The sequence below is a fragment of the Zalophus californianus genome, chromosome 10, assembly GCF_009762305.2.
Source record: "Zalophus californianus isolate mZalCal1 chromosome 10, mZalCal1.pri.v2, whole genome shotgun sequence".
Taxonomy (NCBI): Eukaryota; Metazoa; Chordata; class Mammalia; order Carnivora; family Otariidae; genus Zalophus; species Zalophus californianus.
Genome location: NC_045604.1, coordinates 36,885,199 through 36,909,978, shown reverse-complemented (window position 1 = coordinate 36,909,978; position 24,780 = coordinate 36,885,199). Strand labels below are relative to the sequence as shown.

General features: G+C 44.1%; 1 protein-coding gene across 6 annotated transcripts in view; it reads left to right on the top strand.

The window, feature by feature from the left end:
• KCNH1 (potassium voltage-gated channel subfamily H member 1) overlaps window positions 1–24,780 on the top strand; it is a 360,906-nt gene that overhangs the window by 62,791 nt on the left and 273,335 nt on the right. For 4 of the 6 annotated variants that reach the window (XM_035722490.1, XM_035722488.1, XM_035722491.1 and 1 more), the window contains exon 6: window positions 13,286–13,759. In XM_035722490.1, coding sequence (XP_035578383.1) covers window positions 13,286–13,759 — 474 coding nt within the window. The remainder of the gene's footprint in view (window positions 1–13,285; window positions 13,760–24,780) is intronic. The other 2 variants (XM_035722493.1, XM_035722489.1) reach the window with 1 other exon arrangement.

Genomic DNA, 24,780 nt, shown 5'->3' with positions numbered 1-24,780 from the left:
GCCATGTGCAATCTTCATGCTGAGCGCGCATGCCACTGGGAATTGCCTCCTCTGGTAGATGGAAGCTCTGTGAAGGCAGGGGTGGTGTCTCTTATTTATTCTACATCCCTGCCATTGAACACAGTGCTGGCATGTAGTCAGTGCTTGGTAAAATGTCACTTAGTAGGTTCTCACTCCATGTTGATTCCCTTTCACATTAACCCCTTCCTCCCCTCATGACAGCTGTCTGCCTTGGTCATGGCTCGCGGAGTACTCTTTGTTGCTGATTTGGTAATGATGGTGACACTTCTGTAACTCAGCCTCGTCACTTCTTCTCAACACTTGGATTTAAAAAAATATAGCTGAAGATTTCAAAGTAAAAAGTTAGAAGAATTTCTCAGGAAATTAAGAAGAAACCGAGACTGTGACCCTATTACATTTCAATACATGCTTATAATTGTGAAGGTGTCGTGTGGGTTGGTACGCGACTGTGACATAAAGTATATGGGTTCGTACTTCTAATTGCTTCTCACTGCCTTTATCTCTTCCATTAAAGAACAAGTGCATCATGGAAAAAGTTCTAAAAATAGCGCCTGCCTGGTTTATGGAGGAGGGTGCTTATGACAGGAATTAAGCAATTGTTTATCTCGGGATGTCTGAAACCCCAAATCAGGCTTTATTTTGTGGCCGGAGCTTCATTCTCAACCTTGTTAACATCCTCCTCTCCCTTTTCCTTTGAATGTGCTTTTTCTGGCGGGGACTGAGTTTCTTCTCACTCTGTAGTCATAAAAACCAAGGTAATTTCTCAACAGAAGCAGGAGTTGTACTAAGGAAGAGGGAGGGGTCGCCTGGAGTAAGGGGTTTGGAGAACCAGGGTTTCTCTTTGCCCACAGGTGGAGGATGTTTGAGGTAGTCATGGTGGATGATGGGATGGTGGTGTTCGTGGGGTGCTCCCATCTGTGTCCCGAGATGATCAGTGAGGCCGGTTCGGTGGGTGAAGTGATGAGTACCCTGGGGCCACTCTCAAAGAGGAAGTCCCCCATGTTTGACTCTGGGTCCTTGTGCTGATATCGTGGGAGATGACAGCTGGTATTGCCCGTTAGATGGCAATTTGGAGGCTACTGGCTCTGCTGACCCTTGTTAGGACCCATCCTGGCCATGGTGGATTGGCTAGGTCTTTAGCTTCCCAGGAAGGCTGAGGAGTCTGCGCATGCTCTCATCCACTGCTACTCCTGTGTTGCAGCCCTGCAGCCTCTCTTTCCTGCAGTTCTGCGGTCCCTCTTGCCAGCCTCCCTGAGCTTCCGGGCCTCTTCTGCTCCTGCCACGCGGATGCCTGAGTACCTTTGCACACAGCAATTGATTATGAACCTCCCTTCTGTAAAATTCTTGTCTCTACATAAGGGGCACATCAAGGCTTGCCCTCCCCTTCCCTTATATTTAGGGTCATTTTCCAATTTTGTCTACTGTAGACACCCCCCACCCCCGCGTTCCCCCAAGACACAAAACAGCAACGAAAAGCAAGCCACCCCTAGGCCTGAGCCACACCAGGCTCCTCCCACCCCGAGCTCTTACCCCGCCTCCTTCACATGTCCAAGCCTTGTGCACACTGTATATGCTGAAAATGCCCTGCCTGAGCTTTGTCCGTCTGTGGCCCATCCTTCAACGGAGATCTTGACAGTCACCTCACATCTAAGCTCCCTTTTCCTCTGCTCCTGCGGTTACTTTTATCCGTGCATCTCTTCCCACTTTTGTATTATGTGTTAGTAGTTTGCTTGCGCATCTCTCTTCCGTTCTAAACTATGGGATCTTTGGATCCTCGTAGGTCTCTTTCGGTGTCTGACGTCCATGGTTGCTTTTATAAGGTTCCACAGAATTGATGGGATCCGTGAGGCCATTTTATTTTGTCCTCCCCGCCCCCCAAATAAATGTACTTTATCAGTCTTCCTTTGTTCCCAGGCCGTTCAGTTGTGTCATTCTTGGTCCCTGATCTTTGAGGAAGCCAAGGCCTTTAGGCAAGCAGGATGTACTCCATGAGTTGATTGCTGGAGCCTTCCTGATTGTCATCCAGAATCTCCTGAATGGGAGAAGATGTTTGCACATGATCTAATAAGGGGTTAATATCCAAAATAGATAAAAAATTATATAAGTCAACACCAACTCCCCCCCCCCACATAATTTCATTAAAAATGGGCAGGGGACCTGATAGACATTTTTCCAAAGAACACATACAGATGGCCAACAGACACTTGAAATGATCCTGAAACAGTCTTCTACTTTATTTGCACAAAAATACTCATGTTTGGATATTGTTTAATGATTTACAAGAAAAATGTATACATTTGTATATACAGGTACACACTAATCTACATTTGTATTTTTATTTGACCTTAACAGTATCTATCTGGTATAAGTGGTTTTAGCTTCATTTTTCAATTGAGGAAACTGAGGCATGGGGACCTGGCTTTGCCTGAGGTTGATCAGCTATGGAGCCAAGATCGACTCCATCAGGTGGAGGTTCTGCCTGGTTCCACCTGCCACAGCTGTATCTTGATTGACTTCCTATGTTTGCAGCCCTCCTCCTTAATGATTTCCCGAGCCACCCTTTGTTTTCTGACTCATCCTTCCCTCCTTCCCTTCCTGTTTTGCACACATTTTTACATGTGCACACACATTTGTGATTCACATTTTTGAATGTATTTTTTGTTGTCTGATATATGGTTAGTTCATCCATTCCAAATCTGCTTTGGAGAGCAGTGCCTGCATTTGTGTAAGTCGGGTCAGGATATTACTGTGGCTCAGTATAATGTCCTAGGTTAGACTTGTGTTGTCCAGTATGGTGACTGCTGGTTGCATGTGGTTCTTGAGCAATTGGGATGTGATTCATCTGAATGGAGAGGTGCAATAAGCTACATTACATACATTGGATTTCAAAGTTAGTCTGAAAAAGGGAATGTGAAATATCTCACTAATAACTTTATATATTGGTTATATCTTAAAGTCTTCATATTTGGGTATATTGGGTTAAATGATTGGGTTAAAATATTGAAATTAATTTGACCTGTTTCCTTTTACTTCTTTTTATGTGGCTACCAGAAAATGCAAATTGCATATGAGAGTCACATTGTGGCTTGCATCCTATTTGCATCCAGTTTGGACTGTGGGCTATTGAATCAGATTTGGGTTTGAATCTCAGGCCCACCACTTCATTAGCTTTATGGATTTGGGCACTTAGCATCCCTGAAATCATTTCTCTTATTTATAAAATAAAAACCAACATCTACCTTGCACGGTTGTTGTAAGGACTAAATTGTATTTTTCATGTAAAGTGCTCAGCCCAGAACATGGCATGGGAGCAGAGGGGTTAAAAATATAGATCTTGGCATTAAACTTGACAAGGGTAGCAACACTGGCTGCACCATTTAAAACCTTTCTGGGCTTGGACAAGTTATTATTATTTTTTTAAATTAACAATTTTTAAAAATTTTTTTTAAGATTTTTATTTATTTGAGAGAGAGAATGAGAGATAGAGAGAGAGCATGAGAAGGGGGAGGGTCAGAGGGAGAAGCAGACTCCCCGCTGAGCAGGGAGCCCGATGCGGGACTCGATCCCGGGACTCCAGGATCATGACCTGAGCCGAAGGCAGTCGCTTAACCAAATGAGCCACCCTGGCGCCCTTGGACAAGTTATTTTAATTCCCCAAGCTTCAGTTTCTTCAGTGTAAAATAGGGATGATAATAGTATGTACATCATAGAATTAGAAGTATTAAATACATTCATCTATGTAAAGGGCTTACTAGCTCAGGGCATAGAGTTAACATTCAGTAAATGATAACCAATACTGTAATATCTAGGGAAGGGCATCTGCTGGAAACTCATGCTCTTAAGTGGTATATGTGGACTTTGGTTTTTATTTTTATTTCTTTATGACTGTACATATAATTAGAATAAGGTCTTAAGGTATAACATTTTCTATTGTCTTTATCATGGTTACAGTAGTGTTCTAAGAACATTCTTGATATTTTATTTTTGTCTAGAATTATATTATTATTTAGGTCTTCTTTTATAGCCTCTCCTTTGATTTTATTCAGTCAGGCAGTCATTCATGTATTCAGGTGGCTTTTGTTAAGCACTTACTGTGTGCCAGGCACTGGGTTAAGGACTGAGTATATGGGAGTGAGAAGACAAACCCCCTGCCCTCATGGAGCTTATAGGCCAGTGGGAGAGCCATCCGCAAACAAGTAAATAGATAAGGTATTACTATGATTCCTGATAAATGCTAGAAAAGGAATAAATCTGGTGATGTGATAGAAAGTAATAGAGGAAGGGTAGTGGTGGGAGTCTGTTTCAGATAGGGTGATCAGGGAAGGCCTCTGTGAGATGGTGCTCGCACCTAGACTCGGAGGTTGGGAAGAACCTGTCCGTGTTGGGGAGGAGCATTGTGAGCTGCTCTAAGGTGGGAACAGCACTTCAGTATTTTTGCAGAAAGCCAGTGGGGTGAAGTCGTTGGTGAGGGGGTGAAGGGCTTAGGTGAGGTTGGAAAGACAGACAGGGACTCACATGTCATAGCACGAATGTAGATCTTATTTCAAGTTCAGTGTCACGAGCTAGAGGGTTTTGGTTGGGGAGGTGATGTGATCTAATACAAGTTGCTGTATGGCAGACGATTTTGAAGAGGGCCAGCATGGAAGTAGGGAGAGGTTGGGAAGCTGTCGCCATGCTATAGTGGGAGGGGATGGGGCATTGGGTGGACTTGTAGAAGTGAGTTGGAGAATAGTGAATGGATCCTGAGTTATATGCTTTTGGTGGTAGAAGCAACAGAACTCCCTGATGGGTTAGTTCTGAAGGGTTTCCTGAAGGGAGCTCCGAGGTGCACCCCTCTGTGGTACCCCAGCAGAAGGGAGTGGCAAGGGGAGTGTTTCAAGAAGGAAGATGTGTAAAAACCTGTAGAAAGCTGCCAAGAGAGTGAGTTAGATCAGGATGGGAGAGCCCACTGGGTTTAGCACCACTGAGATCTTGGTGACCTTGGGAAAGCAATTTCATTAGCTAGAGGAGGCCATAGTCAGATTGGGGTATGTGGGGCATGATGGCAGGGGGAGAGGTGGACACACTGTGTTTACACTACTTTTTCAAAAAGTCTTTCTATACAGGGGAACAGCAGAAGAAGCTTAGCAAGAAAGGGGAGTTGGTTGATGTATTAAAGATGCTGACGGAATGATCCTGTGTCCAAGGAGAGGTTGATGGAATGAAAAGAGAGGGAATCATGGCAGGGGGTGGGTGTAAAGCACTTGAGGTGGGGGAGAGGGGTGAGGTTCAGAGCACATGGGAGGAACTGGCCTTTGACAGGAGTTGGGCACTTTCTCTGTTGAAACAAGGAGGTAGGTGGGTAAGGGTGGAGGCTGACTTGTAGACATTGACCATTGGAAGATGCAGGAGCCTTTCTCTGGTTCTCTTTTTTCAGTGCTTCGCAAGGGGAAACCATGAGCTAAGAGGGAGGTGGAGTGGAGGGCAGCACTTAAGAACTTAGAGTGAGATGTTATCATCTCTGATCTACTTCAGCAGAAATTGCTTGCATGGTGACTGCCTCTTGACCCAGAAGGGTTTCCGGGTAAGGTAGTTTGGTCCTGCTTCTTTCTTAATCTAGCTAGGTGTGGCTTGGGAACCAGGGTAGTGATTTCAGGGAGACAGGCTCTGGCCAGTGTGGCTCATTTGGAACTTTAATTGGGAAGGCCTGGAGAAGGTCCACACTGGGCGATGTTGCCTTTGACTGGAAGCTGGCTTCATACGATGACAGGATGGCATGTTGCCATCACGCAGAGGTCTTACAGAAGAGCAGTAGTTTTTCACGAGTCATGCAGTAGAAGAAGAGCGTTGAATTAGGAAACTGGGCTCAGCCTGAAGGTCCTGTTTGGTTATCTGTAATGTGACCGTGAGCAAGCCATTTATGTTCTGAGCTTACTTTCCCAATTTGTAAAATAAGAAAAGTACTCATCTCCCCATCTCCTGAAGTTGTGTGAGATGTGATGATGTATGTCACTGTGCTGTGAACGGTATTTCAGGCTGTACAAATAGATCATGGAAACACTTGAAGCCTGGGAGCTGGCAGCCTGGCTTGTGCTCCCAACTCTCTGCTTACTCAGGCCTGGTATGACTCAGGCTGAGTCACTTCGCCTCTCTGAGCCTCTGTCTTCCCATCTGTAGAACTCCCCCACAGGGTGATTATGGGGATTCAAAAATACAGTAGAGGGCTTTGGAAGTAAAAGTGCTAGAGAAATGTGACAGTCAGACTGACGTCCCTATTCTTCATCTCGGGGAAAAGCCCTACCTCTATTTTCCCTCCAGAGTCAATCTTCAAGATGAGCATTCTTTGGTGTCATCCATAATGGCCTGGAATGAGCACTTCCTGTGGGCAGAGCCTGGGACAGGCGTTGTGGGCAGGGAGGCGGGGGGGACAGGGAGAGGGTAAACTAGCAACATTATACTTGGTGAAGTCGTATCTGCATTTGGGGGACTCCCGGTCTGATTGGGCCCATAGGATAGACACAAGCTCACCCTCGGAAGTGCATTTTAGAAGGGCTGCCAGCTTTCTACCTTTGGAAGCTTCCACTGTACAAGACTAATCAAGTGGAAGGAATTAGAAGCACATGTCACACTGACAAGTGCAGAAAAGAGCTGGGGGAGAGGACTGGTCGCTGTGGCCCTGGAGACCACCATACCAGGTCATTGTGGCTCCATGTCTGGTGAAGCTGTTCCTCTGCAAAGCTTTTGAGGTGTCAACGGATATCTCACATAAGGCAAACTCCTTATGGCTGGACACAAGGTTGTCATCCCGGCTCTTTTGACTCTGTACCCAGAGACTTCCTCCCTTTGAAGGACACTGACCCCTTTCCAGATAATGTTATTCTGAATGACTCTGAGAAAGCTTTTTCTCCTGAGGATGACAGTCATGGAGCTCCTAAGAGTGGTGTCCGGGTCTGAATCCTTTCCCACACATACTTCTGAGAAGGAAGGTTGGTCAGTCTCACAGGAATCTTTGTGATCAACATGCATAACTAGTCATCTGTCACTGTGCTCTGAAAAGACTATTGGAGTCAGATAGTTAACTGGATGCAAAATATTCTTTTGACCAGAGATTTTTCCCTAAGAATATTGATTATCTGTAATGAAGAACTCTATGGATATTTCTGCCTTCCATTTTCTATAGATAATTGCTAAAGAGTTAACATGAGAGTGAAATGTATAGGATCTCAAGTCAAACTACAAAAGCTAGGCCTTCTGGGAATCATATGTAGCCCTTTTTAAAAAGATTTTTAAAAATTTATTTATTAGAGAGAAAGAGAGGGAACAAGCAAGAAGGAGGGGCAGAGGGAGAGGGAGAAGCAGACTCCCCACTGAGCAGGGAAGTCCAACATGGGGCTTGATTCCAGGACCCTGAGATCATGACCTGAGCCAAAGGCAGATGCTTAACCCACTGAGCCACCCAGGTGCCCCCATTTGCAGCCTTTAACATAAAGATTTGGAAAGACAATGTGTCACATTTATTCTTTTTTTTTTTAAGATTTTATTTATTTATTTGACAGAGAGAGACACAGCGAGAGCAGGAACACAAGCAGCGGAAGTGGGAGAGGGAGAAGCAGGCTTCCCGCTGAGCAGGGAGCCAGATGCGGGGCTCGATCCCAGGACGCTGGGATCATGACCTGAGCCGAAGGCAGACGCCTAACGACTGAGCCACCCAGGCGCCTTGTCACATTTATTCTGATCAAATGTCCTAGCATCCAAGTCTACTCCCAGAATGCAGATACTCTGTGGTTTCAGTATAAAGGGCTGCATCTCAGTGATGGGAAGAAAGAAACTGAATATAAGTCCCCAGCAACCCTCTCTGTCTAGCTTCACACCTCTGTCAGTCTCCTTTGAACGCCTGATGTGGGATGTCAGTGGGGGGAGAGTCTGTGGTCAACTTGACAGTTTTGGGGAGGTATGAAGACACCGTTGACTCAGGCCCAATTCAAGCAGCACTTAATAGTGTCCTGGAAGACATGGGAATCCACTTAGAAACAATTATGGAGGGCGCCTGGGTGGCTCAGACTGTTAAGCATCTGCCTTCGGCTCAGGTCATGATCCTGGGGTCCTGGGATTGAGCCCCGCATTGGGCTCTCTGCTGAGCAGGGAGTCTGCTTCTCTCTCTCCCTCTGCCTGCCACTCTCCCTGCTTGTATTCTCTCTCTAATAAAAAATAAATCTTTAAAAAAAAGAAAGAAACAACTATGGATTATACTAAACTGTCACAGGAACAGCCATTTTTCTCTGAAAAGGTGTTTCGTCCTGAGGCTTGTTACCGAGAATCATGGAGCTCCAGGCGACTTTGGTGTGTGGTCAGCAGGTGGCTGCTTACTTGTGGATTCTTTTGAGTTCTGGCTAAATAGTCTTATCACCCAGACTGTATTTTGCAAACATACAATAAACCCCTAAGTAACTCACCTCCCTTTCCCATGCCTTTCCCTTAGCTGAATGCCCATGACCCCTTCCTCACAGGCTTATAATTCATCTATATTCATTGACTTTTATTTTAATTTATTTTTTAAAGATTTTATTTATTCATTTGACAGAGAGTGAGAGGGAGAGGAGAGAGCACAAGCAGGGGGAGTGGGAGAGGGAGAAGCAGACTCCCCACCGAGCAGGGAGTCTGAAGCAGGGCTCGGTCCCAGGACCCTGGGATCATGACCCAAGCCGAAGGCAGACGCTCAACCGACTGAGCCGCCCAGGCGTTGACTTTTAAAAACTAAACTTCTTATTTTGAGATGACTATAGGTTCACATGGAAGAAATAATGCAGAGATCCCATGGATTCTATTCAGTTTCCCCTGCTGGTAGCTTCCTGCAAAACTATAGTACAATATTCCAACCAAGATACTGACATTGGTCTGGTCAAGATACAGACTATTCCATTATCACGAGAATACCTTATGTTGCCTTTGTATAGCTACATCCCCTTCCTTCAGGCCCTCACTCCCCCCTCCCCTTAAGCCCCTGGCAACCATTGATTTGTTCTCTATTTGTACCATTTTGTCATCTCAAAGATCTTATATGATTAGAAGCATGCAGTACATTATCTTTGGGGATTGTTGATTCAGTCTCTGGAGATTCATCCAGCTGGCTGTATGTATCAATAGTCTGTACCTTTTTATTGCTGAGTATTTTCCATGGTGTGGATGTACCAAGTGTGTTTAACCATCTACCTGTTGAAGGACATCTGGGTTATTTCCAGTTTTTGGCTCTTATGAATAAAGCTCTGTCAACATTCATGTACAGGTTTTTGCGTGAATGTAAGTTTTCATTTTTCTGGGATAAATGCCCAGGAGTGTAACTGCTGGGTCAGGTGGTAGTTGCATATTTGGTTGCAAGACTCTTTGCTGGGGTGGCTGTGCCATTTTATATGTCTGCTAACAATATATGAGTGCTCTGGTTTATCTGCATTGTCATGAGCATTTGGTGTTGTCACTATTTTGTCTTGTAGCCATTCTGATAGGCGTGTAGTGATATCTCTTTGTCATTTTAATGTGTATTTCCCTAATGACCAATGATATTGTGCATCTTTTCACGGGCTTATGTATCATCTGTATATGCTCTTGGGTGAAATGTCCCTTCATGCCTTTTCCTCATTTTCTGATTGGATTGTGTGTGTGTGTGTGTGTGGTTTTTTTTAAATTATTGAGTTTGGAGATTATATATTGTGAATTATATATTCTAGATACTACTTCTTTGTGGGATATGTGGTTTGCAGATATCTTCTCCAAGTCATAGTTTGTCACTTCATCCTCCTAATAGAGCATTCTGCTCTTGGTGGGTGGAAGTGTTTTATAAATGTCGACTAAATCCTGTTGGTTGATGATGTTGTTGAGTGCTGCTACATCCTTGCTAATTTTCTGTCAGGTTGTTCTAGCAGAGGTTGAGAGAGGACCGTGTGGATTTGTCTGCCTCTCCTTCAGTTCTATCAGGTTTTGCTTCGCGTGTATTTAGAGCTCTCTGGTGTATACACGTCAGGATTTCTAGGTCTTGGTGAACTGACCCTTTGGTCGTGATGTAAGATGCCTTTCTGTCTCTGTTGTTCAGCCTGGGTAATTTCTACTGTTTCCTCTGTCTCCTCCATTCTGCTGTTGAACCTATCCATTGAAATGCTTAAATTGGCTATTGTATTTTTGGTTCTAAAATTTACATTTGGTTCATCTTTATATCTTCTCTTCCTTTGCTGAGACTTTCTACTTCTTGGCTATTTCTGAGACTGTATTTTTTTTTTCCCATTTTGTTTCAAGCATATCCATAATTGCCTGTTTAAACATTTTTTGGATTGCTGTTTAAAAATCTTCATCAGATATTTCTGACATCTCTGTCATCTTGGTGTTGGTATCTATTAACTGTTTTTCATTCATTTGAGATTTACCTGTTTCTTGGTATAATGAGCGATTTTTGGTAGAAACTTGGGCATTTTGGATATTAAGTAATGAGACTCTGGATCTTTTTTAAACCTTTTGTTTTAAGTGCCTTCTTTTGACCTGGGTATGGTAGAGGAAGGGGTAGGCATCCCCTCATTCCTCCACGTTGGGGGAAAAGTCCAGGTTTCTTTTTTTAAAGATTTTATTTATTCATCTGAGACGCAGAGATACACACACAGAGAGAGAGAGCATGAGCAGGGGGAGAGGGAGAGGGAGAAGCAGGCTCCTCGCTGAGCCAGGAGCCCGATGTGGGGCTCGATCCCAGGACCCTGGGATCATGACCTGAGCCGAAGGCAGATGCTTAACCATCTGAGCCACCCAGGCATCCAAAGTCCAGGTTTTTAACTCAGCTTCTACTGACACCTGAGGGGCGCTCCTATTATCTCTGGGTAAGCGAGAGAGTTCCAGTGGCCCGTTGAGCTTATATTGATCCCTCCCTGCCTTGTGGCCAGATGTGGCTTCATTACTGCTGGGTAGACACGGAAGTCCAGGCTCCCCACTGGGCCTTTTCCAGCACTACTCCCTATAGGGAGGAGGAGGAAGAAGAGGAGGTTGGGTGCTTTACTGCAGCCTTGAGGTGGGGGAAATCTAGCTTCCTAGTAGCCTTTGCTGGCCTGGGTAGCAATGGGGCTAAGACTTTTACTGTACTGCTTAGCTGTGGTTGAGTGGTTATTACCTGAAAGTTTTCTGTCTTTTGAGGCTGCCCCTTTCCCAGTTCCTTTGCTACAGAGTGGGCTTTTGTTGGGACTTTTTTGGTCTGCACCTATGGGTCATTCTAGGTCCCTGGCTTCTTCAGCTCTAAGTCTGGGAATGTCTCGGGCACAAAGAATACCCAGGGACAAATAACACTGTGTTAGTCCTAGGCAGTTTGCTTTTTCTGCTTCACCTTTCAGAGTCTTAAGTTTGTGTTATATGTAATATCCAAGGCATTTAGTTGTACTTAGAGGAAGAATAGAGAAAAGTATGTCTACTTTATCTTTCTGGAAGTGGAAGTCCCATTCAGTTTACTTTTCTTGGCTTTATTCTTCTAAGTCAGTCCGTTTTCCTGCCTTGAGATCTCAGGGCCCAAGCTTCTTTAATCACGCTTGTATAAATTTCTTTTCATGGGAAGAGAAATTAAAAACCCAAGCCTAGGAGAGGTCTGTGCATGGGTGGGAGGGGTGGAAACAGTTCTCATATGCAAAGATGCACATTGGGCCCTCGGTGGATTTCTGGCTTTCTTTTACTCACCTTTTAAGGCCTGGGGCCAACCATAGAGGAGACAGGGATTTTCAGATTATTTACTAAGGGGTCCTTATATCCTCTAGAGGGAAAAATAAGTTCCAAGGACACAAGAGGAAGTTTCACCCAGAGATTTATAAGAACCTGTAAGTGGCCCAGAGGAGCAGCTCAGGGTTGGGGGTGAGGGTCCCTTTCAGCTTGGCCTGGCCTCTGAAAGTGTGGCTTTTTGCTTTTGACTACTGAGGGTGAAACCCATCTGTGATACTTTCTTGGAGCCAAGCTTCTCTGGACTTCATCCTTCGGCGCCCTTAAAAGTCTGTTCCTTAGGGAAATGTAACATCAGTGTGGAACGGCATGTATTTCTAATCCAGCTAGACCTAGTTGGGGATCTGGTTCCATCTTTTGCTAGCTGTCTGACCTTGACATTCAGTCATCTACTTAAAAACCATCATGTAGTGCCAACTCTGGGCCAGCCACCATGCTGGGTTTGGGGATAAAGTAGTGGGTCCCTTTCATTGCTCCCTTTGCTTTACTTTCTGGCCATGAGCAAGTCATCAGCTGGTTTACTTCAAAAATATATCAAAAAATTGGACTACTTTTCCCCATCCTCTCATCTCTTTCCAGGCTGTTAGAATAAGTTCCTTGATTCTCTTCTTCCCTTTAATTATTTGCCTCAATTCATTATCTACACAACAGCCAGGGTAATCTTTTAAAAACATGCACCAGATTAATATTCTTTTGTTAAACCCCTCCAGTTACGCTTGGACATACTGAGAATGAAGTCCAACCCCTCCTCATGGCTCACTAGGTCCTGCGTGGTCTGGTTTCCACTTCTCCTCTGATCACATCTGACATCCTTACCGCCCCCCCCGCCACCCCATCCAGTGGGCTTCAGTCATGCCAGGCTTCTCTCTTGCCTGAGAACATCAAGCTTGTCCCACCCTGGGGTCATTACGCCAGTTACGCTCTCTGCCTCGGATAATTTCCCTTACAAGTTTGAATGACTGGTTTCTGGTTGTCATTCATTCAGGTTTCAGTTCAAACGCTGTCCCTTCCCTGCTCCTCATGTCACATTCTATCCAGTCACCTGTTCTCCACCCTTGCCTCTTAGTTAGCTCTTCCCACAATTTGAAACTATCTGGATTCGTTTACTAGACCAAGCTCCACGAGAGCAGGCATCATGTTGTTTCCTTCCTTGCTGTCCTTCCAGTGTCTAGAACAGTTCCTGGCACAGAAGAAGAAATATTTGTTGAGTAAAGTTGCTTAATTCTCTGGGGCTTCAGTTTTTCCCTTGTTACACGGAATAATAATTGGCTAACGGTACAAGGTTGTAGTTAGAATTAAGTGAGAATACGTGTATGGGAAGTACTTAGTACAATCCTTGGCTCACAATAAGCCAAATAATAGTTTGTCATTGTTTCCTTATAATTATTTGTATTATAATGTTCATTTCCATTCTCCCATCCTCCTCTAGTACCTGTTCTTGCTCCTAATGATCCATCTGTAGTGTCATGAGCATTTGCCAGTGGCAGATGCTGACTGGTTAGATGCTTGCAGTGGAATCCTAACTTACTTCTCTTTTGACTGTGTTTTTCTGCAGGTTCTGCAGCTGGGCTCAGACATCCTTCCCCAGTACAAGCAAGAGGCCCCGAAGACTCCCCCTCACATCATCCTACATTACTGTGTTTTTAAGACCACGTGGGATTGGATCATCTTGATTTTAACCTTCTACACAGCCATCCTGGTCCCTTACAACGTCTCCTTTAAAACCAGGCAGAACAACGTGGCCTGGCTGGTTGTGGATAGCATCGTGGATGTCATCTTTTTGGTGGACATTGTGCTGAATTTTCATACTACCTTTGTTGGACCAGCTGGGGAGGTGATCTCTGACCCCAAACTCATCCGCATGAACTACCTGAAGACGTGGTTTGTGATTGACCTTCTGTCCTGTTTGCCATATGATGTCATCAACGCTTTTGAGAACGTGGATGAGGTTAGTGCCTTTATGGGTGATCCAGGGAAGATTGGTTTTGCTGATCAGATTCCACCACCCCTGGAGGGGAGAGAGAGTCAGGTACATGCCTCAAATCTCAGACCTTGTTGTCATGTCTTGAAAGTTGAATAAATGTGGGTGGTCAACAGAAGAGTCATTATGTGGGTGGGAACTGGCATGGCTGATGTTTGGAACAGAGGGAGCATGCTTGATAGATACTCTCGCCTGCTGTTTTTGTCCTTTGGAGGATTGGAGGCCCTGCATGTCTGTGAATGGGTGTGGAAGAGACCAGAGGCTTCCCTTTTATTTCATGTGGCGTGCAAGCCACTGGCTTGGGGTGGTGGGGCTGCAGACGCAGGCATGCATTGCCACTGTGCTGGTGAAACTTCCACTTGGTATGCAATTGCTGTATGTCTACCTATTGATTATTCTAATTATGGGGATTTTTCTGTCACCTGCTGCTGACTTTTGGCTGTTTCATAACTAATTAACTCCTGGCAACAAGGATGCTATTTCCCCCCCAAGTTTGCTTGCTATTTTTTTTTTTTTTTTTTTTTTGGTAAATGTTGGAAAAAGAAGTTGTTTCTGTGCTAAAATGAGTTTTGGTGGTGACCAATGGCATTCAGTCGTCCATACTCTCCCTTGTGTAAATTAGCTGAGGTAGTCAGACTATGGACAGATCTGGCCCTGTGACTAGGAGGGGTAGTACTGTTGCTGGATGACGCTGCTTTGGATGGTTAGTCCTGCAGGCAGTGGAAGGAATGAAAAGGAGACAAATGCTCTGTGAGTGTGTTGGAATTAGGACATGCTCAAGCAGTCAGTGAAAGAACGGGTGCCTGCGACAGGTTGCATAAGGAAGGGACCACTGGCCTGGTTCAGGTGATTTTTTCCTTTGAAGAAGCGAGGACATCAAGTCATCGCAAAGGAAAATGTCAGATTCTTATCCAGCTTCAGTGTTCTATGGGAGTTGTTCTTTCTTTTTCCTCCTGCCTCGTTGATCCTCCAAATGGATGAAGATAAGGTAGTTCGTCTGGTAAATCTTCAGCCTTATAGAGCAGTGGGCCTTCACTGCCTTGGATTACAGAGGGTCCCAGAAGTCTCAGTCTGGCTGGGGTGTTAACTGGGTGGGTAATTCAGGAAGCCATCTGGAAGCTGAGTTGAGGCAAGATTCACTCTCAGGGCTAGAGGGGTGGTGGGACTAGCCTTGAGATAATTGCAAGGAACACCCAGCTCCCTGGCAAGACAAGGCCTGGCCAGTGTCTCCAACTTGCTGGGGACATAATGATGCCTCCTGGCCTTCCGATCAGTATCAGAGTGGGGGGAGGACTCCAGCCCCTTCCTTGATGGGAACCCAGCTACCTAGCACTTCCCTCTCCAGAGAAGAGGAGCTGACGTTCAGATGCTCTAAACTCAGAACAACCCCTGCTTTTATCTGTGTGCTATGTTTTAATATACTTGGAAATCCCAGGGAATAATGCTCCGGGTGGCTTGTGTGGATTTTGTAAGGGGATTAAATGAGTGAAACTGATCATTTACAAGAACAAAACATCCCTAAAGTGAATGTTGGGATTCTTTAGTGTGAATTTGAAGACACACTGGGAATATTTTACTCTGTGAGCCCATTTCTAGAAGAATTTATGTTAGTTGGTGAGGAAAATATGATCATTTTGGCTTAGATAATGCAACGGAATTATTTCAACCTAAAAGAGCTTCTTATACACATATGGGAAATGCAATTTAACTTAAAAAAAAAACCTCTCAAGTTTTTAAAATAAACCATTTGCTATTTAGAGCAATAGCACTGAAAATTTTCAGGTAAAGAGAGCAGTGCTCCGGCTTTCACAGGTTCTTGTTAAACATGGGCAGAGTCATAAACACATTTGTAAATGTGTCAAGATTACCTTGTCGGTTAGCAAAGCAGAGAGCCTCCCCTCAAGCACTGTGTGTATCACGTTGGAAGTCCTTTGCCATCAATTGTGAGTACCCGTGATGTGGTTTCTGATTTCCACAGTCATGAAATAGGTTGGCGGATAGGAAAAATGCCAGTTATCCATAGCTTTCTAGTTGGAAAGGGTTCAGCGTCAAAGTTCTCATTACCATCTCTTGGTCATAAATAATAATATGAGTATTAAGGGGCTGTTGTTATGATTTGCTTCCATGAAGACTTGATTTTACGCTTAGTAATATCTATTTCAAGCTTTGGCTAACACCCGAAACAGTGCCTTTTCATAACATTTGTTGTGATGTGGGGGAGTCAGCACCAGGGAACTGAAGATTTGGCTCCTGGCCCTTTGGTATCACCTGATAGGACAGCTGGGACTTTGTGCATGCCATTTAGCCTCTGTGGATCAGTTTTCTTCTCTATACCTTGGGGATCATGCTATCTTTGAGCATTTGGGCAGTGGATTGTTTGAGTTCCCTGCTAGCTGCAAAGTGAGTGTGGTGAGTTCTAAAATCTCATCTGCATTCGTCTTACCTCCAGGAGCTGATGATAAAAACCAGAAGCCTAGCACTTTGAGCTCCTCCCTGCAGGGGGATGGGAAGGAGGTGGAATGGGATGAGGGTTCAGAGCCCAGGAGGACCATGAAGGTCATCCAGTTCAACTCTCTTAGCTCACAAATAAGGGAACAGATGCAGGGGGAATGTGACTCACTTGAGATGACACAGCAAATCATATGGCTACGGCGATAATGAGTCCCCTTTTGACTCCTCTCTATTCTTCATGGGACGGAGTGGATAAAATAGAGACAAGACGCTGATGGACACAGTTGAGTCAAAACGGACCAAGAATCTTCCAAAGTCTGTGGCCCAGCTCTTGGCCTGGTAGTGGTGGGGACGTTGGGCACTGTGTACAAGGAGGTGGGCCTCTGCATTTCCCCCAGAGCAGCCGTGTTGGTAATGAGATAGGCAGTTGAGGATGCTCGTGGAGGGACAGACCCAGCGTGGTTTTCCAGGCATAGGTCTTTTGTTGAAAGGCACCATTATATTAGTGGAAGTGGAAGGTTGGTGGGGCTTAGAGGAGGTTGGGGAAGCCACGAAGGGTGCCCCAGCTGTCGAACCTGGGTATGGCTGGGTGGGAAGATTCCAGTTAATGGTTTCCCATCCACTGCCTGCTGTTTTCTTGCCCATGCTCTGTTGTGGAGTTGCTAATCTAAGATTGCAACTCCCTCTGCTCTAGTCCCTTTCTTTGGGAGAGTGTGGGGAGGAAAAAAATTTTTGACTCATTTTTCATAAAAAATACATGGAACTGAATCCTCTCTGGTGTCCTCCTAATTATGCCAATGGAATTGTGTCCCAGTGGGACCACCAAAGAAGAGAGGAATGTGCGGTGGTGGCTTTGCCATCTGTGTGTGTGTCGGGGGGGCTGGGGCGTGGGTGTCGGGTGGGGGCTCTTGAAGTGAAAGGACTAGATCCACCCAAGGCTTGGGTCAAGAAAGAACTGGGTTAAATTGCTAATGCCAGCAATTGTGAATTCAGTCCTGTGGATGTCGCCCACCTCTGTGATTTAAGTCACACAAACGAGCCCTTTGGACTCAACTTGTTTCACTTATGTAGATGGCCTACATTTGCGTCATTCTCCAGTCTGTTGGTCATAATCTGTTTTGGAGGCTGTTTGGGAATATGTTTGCACATTAGTTAAGCTGGTGAGAGGACAAAAGGTCTGGCAACTGGGTGAACTGAAGCTTGCCATGGGTCTGCTGAAGTAAAAGCCAGATGAGTTTTTCTCAAGTGCTTAGCAGATTACTGGCCTGGTGAGCTTCATGGATTAAAGATGGAATTATTATTCACAAAACATATTCCCTTTCCCCAGGAAGCCTTGTTGCCTCCCGCCATTGGAGTGTGGAAGTGCCCAGGGGCGAATGGAGCCAATTAGGCTCCCTCCCAGGTCACAGTTTTGGGGCCAAGAGCTTCCTTCCATCCCTGGCTCTGTAACCTGCGACAGCAGCTGGTGGTGTTGACAGAGCTGGCCCTTGCCAAGAGCCCACTCTCACAGGAGATGCTCCCTGTAGAGCAGAACAGGAACAAGGAGTGGAAAGATGGATAGTTTTGACAACAGCTTCCCTTTAGCGAGGGTGTTTAACTATCCTCAACATTTCACACAGGTTATCTTTGTTCTGATTCTTCTGTGGCAAGTCCCTCTGCCACCCAGCTGTGCAAACTTGTGCAAGTGTTTCATCTCCCGGGACTCTGTTTGCCTCACCTGCAAGATGGGTCCATCCCAGCTCTAACCTTGAGGCCCCTGGGCAACTGTTATCCCAGCATTGCAGCTGAGGTGAAAGAGCCCCGCTGTCCAGGCAGTGAAGCTGAGCTTCAGGCTTCTGACTTCTGGACCTGAGCACTTTTCCCCAGGCAGGTCATGCTGCCTCATCACAGAATCTGGAGCCAGAGTGAACCAAGCTGTGCATTTTCGTCCCTGAGTCCCCCTTTTCGAATCGTTCCCTGGCACGGTCACTTCCACTCCCCTCTGCACACAGCTGACAGGTGAGAAGTTTGAGTGGCCGGTGTGGACAAGCCTCCGCGAAGGGCGCTGGTCCAGGGGTGCAGGGCTGGACGGTGAGGGTGAAGGTCAGAAGTGACTCCAATGGCAGGTCGCCCCTCTGCTTCTCTCTCCTTGGCAGATGGGCTCCCCTCTAGGTTCTCCTAGATTCACTGTTCCTGGCTCTTCCAGGCTTTCCCTGATGCCGAAAGCAAATTGGACCCCTGTGGGTCGCTCGTCCTGTTAATTTGTGGTCGTCAGTCCTAATCTGTGGTTTTGAATTAGGTGGATGGACACCAGTTTAATTTTCACGCAGGTGACTCCTCTGCTGTCAGCTGAAAGTCACGCGGTAGCCTGGAATTTGCTTCCCTAGAGGCCATATCCATGGCTTGTAGTAGCAATTAACATTAAGACTTTTTCAGAGCAATTTTAGGTTCATAGAAAAATGGAACAAAAAGCGCAGAGACCACAGTTTCCCTATCACTGCCATCTTGCATTAGTGTGGTACATTGATTACAGCCACTATTGATAGATACTTACTAGTTTAAGTTCATTGTTAACGTTAGGGTTTACTCTGTAGAATACATCCTAAGGGTTTTGGCAAATAGTTAATGACAGAGCTCCATCATTATGTGTCATGCATAATGTTCCACTGCTCTAAACATCTCTGCACTCCCTAGCTGTTCATCCCGCCCTCCTCCCCAACCCCTGGCAACCACTGATCTTTTTACTGTCCTCATAATTTTGCCTTTCCTAGGATGTCATATAGTTGGAATCATACAGTATGTAGCCTTTCCAGAGTGGCTGCTTTCACTTAGTGATATGTATTTAAGGTTCCTCCACGTCTTTTCGTGGCTTGATAGCTCATTTCTTTTCATTGCTCAGCAATATTCTGTTGAGTGGATGTACCATAATTGGTTATCTATTCAGTAATAGCAATTAAAAAAAACTACTGAAAGCCACTGGTTTTCAAGCCTGATCAGTGCAGGCCTTGTCTGGGATTTCCTCCTCCTGTGGGTCTGTTGGACATGGAGAGTGGACAGGAGCTGAGACACTGGCTTGCAGCCTGTGTTGTCTCCTGGATAAAAACTGACAACCTTTAGCACAAGTTGTTAGTCTGATACTATGATGGACAGCAAGAATAACGTGCATGATACTTTCCTCACATTTCAGACTCCTTTCCTTGGCGTTTCTTTTATTTTGGTGCTATTTCTACATCCGATTTTGGCAAACAAAAGAGGACACAAGCAGACAGACAACACACTAGAGTTTTCATCCCCGTGTCTCGTTAGGGGCAGGAAGTGCTGCTGATGGGCGTGTTTCTCCTTTGAGGAGAAAAGCCTGCCACGGAGGCCAGAGGCCGAGGGCTGACCGCAGTGATGTTCCCAATGTTGCCACTGTCCCCATTCTAACAATGCTGTTGTCTCCCGCATCTTACCTACCAGGGGAATCCAGCCAAAACCTTTCCCATGTATTTTAATTAATTAATTAATTAATTAATTTTCATTATGTTCAGTTAGCCAACATATAGTACATCATTAGTTTTTGTTGTAGTGTTCAACGGTTCATTATTCACTAGTTGCGTATAACACCCAGTGCTCCTCACCACACACGCCCTCCTTAATACCCGTCACCCGGTTACCCCATCCCCCACCCCACTCCCTTCTGTAGCCCTCAGTTTGGTTCCCGGAGTCCAGAGTCTCTCATGGTTTGTCTCCCTCTCTGATTTCTTCCCATTCAGTTTTCCCTCCCTTCCCCTGTGGGCCTCTGCTTTATTCCTTATATTCCACATTTTTATTTATTTTTAAAATTCTTCTTCTTTCAAACTTGTGCTCATAGCGTGTAAAGGACCGTGGATGTCCTTGGAGAAAACTAGACTCAGCCACTCTGCCTTGTTTTTCATTGCTTCCCTACTGTCCATTCTCTCCCAGGCTCCTAGCCAACCCGAGTCCCGCTTCTCTTTTAAATCTCCCCCAACTTTTGTTGGTACCTCTTTAAGGTTGTTCCTTCTTTAAAGAGATCTTACTGACTAGGGTGCTAGGGGATGGGAATACAGCTCTTCAGAGCTTGCAGTCCGGTGGGGGCCGCAGGTAACTGACACTGGCAGAGAATGTGAGACGTGCTGTACCGGGGCTTAGCTCAGGGTGTTATGGCTGACAATGGGGAGTACTTAGCTTAGTGAGAGAATCCAGGAAGGCTTCCTGGAGAAGATGATGGGAGTTAGTTTGGTGAGGAGTAAGAAGGGTGTTCTTGGAAGAGGAGAGAGCCTATGTAGAGGAGTTTGCTCTTAGGGCCGAGCAAGGCATTCACTGTGTCCAAAGCAGAGTCAGCGTTTGGGGAGGGAGGCGTGGTGAGAGAGGGAGGCAAGATCCAGTGATAGAATCCTGGAGTCTTGCCAAGGAGTTTACATTTTATCGTGTGGTCAAAAAGAGCCCATTAAGGGTTTCGTTAGATGTGTGCCATGTTCTGACTTTGATTTTGAAGGTGTATACAGGCAGCAGTGGTGAGAATGAGAGGAAAATGTCCCAGGTCTCCCCTCCTTTAGTTCCCTTGAACCCACAGCACTCAGGCTGTTCCCTCTCCCTCTGCACTGAAGCAATCCTACCTCCCTGCCCCAGATCTCCTATTCCTCTGGCCCTCAATCTTAATGCCTGGCCAAGCCCCTACCCCGAACCCTGATTGGACCCAGGTCTCTGGCTCCTCTGGGCTGTGCTCTAGTGTCTCACCGTCGGTGGAGAACTCCCATCACCATGTAGACCCACCCTAAGTACACTTGGATGTCTACCGTGTTTCTCCCGGCACAGCCCTCCAAGGCAGGTCCTTTGTTCCCTAACCCATTCAAGTCTGGCTGCTACCTCCACCCCTGCTCTGAGCCTTGCTCAAAAATCAAGTGACTGTGCATGTGGGGGCTTATTGTTGGACTCTTTTATTATGTCCCATTGGTTTGTCTATTCTGATGCCAATGCCGCACTGTGTTAATTAGCATAGCACGATAGTAAGTATTAGAATCAGGTACCTGTGTTCTTTTGTTTCAAGACTGCCATGTCTATTTTAGATCCTTTGTATATCCATATAAATTCTAGAGTTGGCTTGCCAATTTCCACCCAAACCCAAAAAACCTGTTGGGATTTTGGTTGGAATTACATTAAATCTAAAAACCAATTTGGAGAGGGGAGCCTTGGTGGCTCAGTCGGTTAAGTGTCTGACTCTTGGTTTTGGCTTAGGTCCTGATCTCATGGGTCAAGATGGAGGTCCAAGTCGGGCTCTGCGCTCAGTGGACGTCTGCTTGGAGATTCTCCCCTTCTGCCCCTTCTACTTGCATGCATGCTCTCTCTCTCTCTCAAAGAAATAAATAAATGAAATCTTAAGAAAAAAACAATTTGGAGAGAATGGAAGTCTTTTTTTTTTTGAGAATGGAAGTCTTAATATTGAGTTTTCCAAATATTGGCCATAGAATATCCATTTATTTAGGTCTTCTTTAATTGGCACTATATTAACAAAATATTCTTAGCAATATTTGCTGCCATTCTTTTTTGTTCTTGCTGTTAAACTTATTCCTAGACATCTGGTATTTTTGGCACTCTGTAAATGGCTTCATTTCCTAATTGTTTTTTGCTGGTATGAAGTGTTTTTTGTTTATTGATTTTGCAGCAGAGTTACCAAATTTGCTTATTAATTTGAAGATTTTGTAGGCTACTTAGAATTTTTTACGTGCACAATTATGTCTTTGTGAGTAAAAACTATTTTACTTTTTTTCTCTGCAAAAAATCTATACCTTTATTTCTTTTTCTTGACTTAGTCCTGTCTAGGATCTACAATATAATGTTGAAAAGAAGTGGATATAATAGACATCCTTCTCTTATTTCTAATTTCAGGGGGAATATGTTCAGTGTTTCAGCATTAAGTATATTGTTGACTTTCGTTGTTTGTAAATACTCTTCTGTTAGATTAAGGAAGGTCTCTTATATTCCTGGTTTTCTGAGAATTTTCACCATTAACAGGTTTTGAATTCTACCAAATATTTTTTCTGCATTTATTGAGATAAAATGTTTTTTCCTCCTTTAATTTATGAATGTGGTGAATTATATTGATTGACTTTTTAAAAAAAGATTTTATTCATTCATTTATTTATTTGATAGAAAGCACAAGCAGGGGGAGCGGCAGAAGGAGAGGGAGAAGCAGGCTCCCTGCTGAGCAGGGAGCTGGATTGCGGGCTTGTTCCTTGGGATCATGATTTGAGCTGAAGGCAGATGCTTAACTGACTGAACCACCCTGGTGTCCTGTTGATTGACTTTTGAATATTGAATTAACCCTGAATTCCTGGAATAAACCCTAGTTGGTCATGATGTCTTGTACTTTTTTACATAACTGTAAATGATTTTGTAATATTTTATTTAGGAATTTTGCATTTATATTCATGAGAGGTGTTGGCCTTTAATAATTTTTTTTCATGATATCCTTGTTAGGTATACACAGGGAAGTGTATCTTCTTCCGCTATCCTCTGAAAAAATTTGTGTAAGATGGGACAATTCAGATATATAGGAATATAGGACCATTCAGGTATTCCTTTTTTTTTTCCTTGTGTCAGTTTTGCATTGTTAAAAGATTTGGCCATTTCATGTAGTGTGTCAAATGTATTGGCAAAAAGTTATACCTAGTATGTGTTTTGTTTTTTTTTTAAATGTTGACCTATAATGTTTTCTCTCCCGTTATTCTTCATTGGTCATTTGTGTCTTCTCCCTGTTCATTTTGGTAGAGTTTTCTCAATTATAGTAATCTTTTCAAAGAACCAACTTTTAGTTTTGTTAATTGTTAATGGTCTGTTTTCTGTTTCATTGATTTTTGCTCCTATTTGTATATTTTCTTTGTTCTACTTTCCTGGGGTGTTAAGTTTACTAGGATCCACCCTCCCTGGCTTATTGGGATGGGATTTTTTTATTGTTCAAAGATTTAACGTGAATTTAAAGCTATTTTACTCTCTAAAGACTTTTTTTTTTTTTTTAAAGATTTTATCTATTTGACAGAGAGAGACACAGCGAGAGCAGGAACACAAGCAGGGGGAGTGGGAGAGGGAAAAGCAGGCTCCCCGCTGAGCAGGGATCCCGATGTGGGGCTCGATCCCAGGACCCTGGGACCATGACCTGAGCTGAAGGCAGATGCTTAATGACTGAGCCACCCAGGTGCCTCTCTCTCTAAAGACTTTTTAAGAGCATCCTAGAAGCTTTGATACGTCATAATCTCATTATTTCAGTTCAAAATACTTTGTTTCCACTATGATTTCTTCTTTTTAAAAGTGTGTTGCTTAATTTTCAAACTTTTGATAATTTCCTACTTACCATTTTATTATTGATTTCTAGGTTAATTTCTTAATGGTAAGAAAGTATACTATATGATTTCAGTGCTTGAATTTTGTTGAGACTTCCTTTATGGTTCAGTTTCTGGTCTATTTTGGTAAATATTCTATATGAAATTGCAAAAAATGTATGTATTTTGTAGTTGTTAAGTGTTTATTCTCTATAGGCTATTTAGGTCAAGTAGATAGAGTTTGAAAAAATTGTCTGTATTACTAATTATTTTGTCTGCTTGTTCTGTCAGTTACTGAGAAAGGGGCATAAACAGTCTTCAACTTTGATTATGGAATTGTTGATTTCTATCAATTTTTGCTTTGGGGAGTGGAATCCTAATAAGCCTAACACCCCAGAAATGTAGAACAAAGAAAATATACAAATAGGAGCAAAAATCAATGAAATAGAAAACAATTAACAATTAAAAAAGCCAAAAGTTGGTTCTTTGGAAAGATTACTATAATTGAGAAAACTCTACCAAGATGAACAGAGAGAAGACACAGATAACCGATGAAGAATAAAGGGAGAGAAAACATTATAGGTCCAACATTTAAAAAAATAATAACCGCATATTATATATATATTTTAGAGTTATGTTACTAGATGTATACACAGATAGGATTGCTTTGTCTTCTTGTTGAATGAGTCCTTTTGCTGTTATGAAATATTCCTGTTTTATTTAATAATACTTATTGCTTTTAAGCCTGCTTTGTCTGATGTTATTATAGGCATCCAGCTTTCTTTTGGATATTGTTAGCAGGGCATGCCTTTTTCCATTTCTTTTGTTTAAATTTCCTGTCTTACTTGTTTATCGAAGTATAGTTGCCACACAATGTTACATTAGTTTCAGGTACAACAGAGTGATTGGACAACTCTGCATCCTCTGCTCTCCATAAATGTAGCTACGGTATAATGCTTTTGCAGTATCATTGACTATATTCCCCACGCTGTACCTTTTATTGCCATGATTTATTCATTTCATAATCGGAAGCCTGTACCTCCCACTCCCCTTCACCCATTTTTGTCTGTACCTCTACCCCCTTACCTCTGGCAGCCATCAGTTAGTTCCCTCTATTTATGGGCCTGTTTCTGCTTTTTTTTTGTTTGTTCATTTGGTTTTTTTGCCCCAGAGACATGGATGGCGGTGCCAGAGATTGGCTGTGTTCTTCCCAATGGTCCAAAGATGAACCTGCAGAAATAGTGCAGGTAGTGAATGTAGATTCAGGCATGCTGTGAACGGATTGCCAGATCCATGTGGGGCTATGTAGGAAAGAGACAT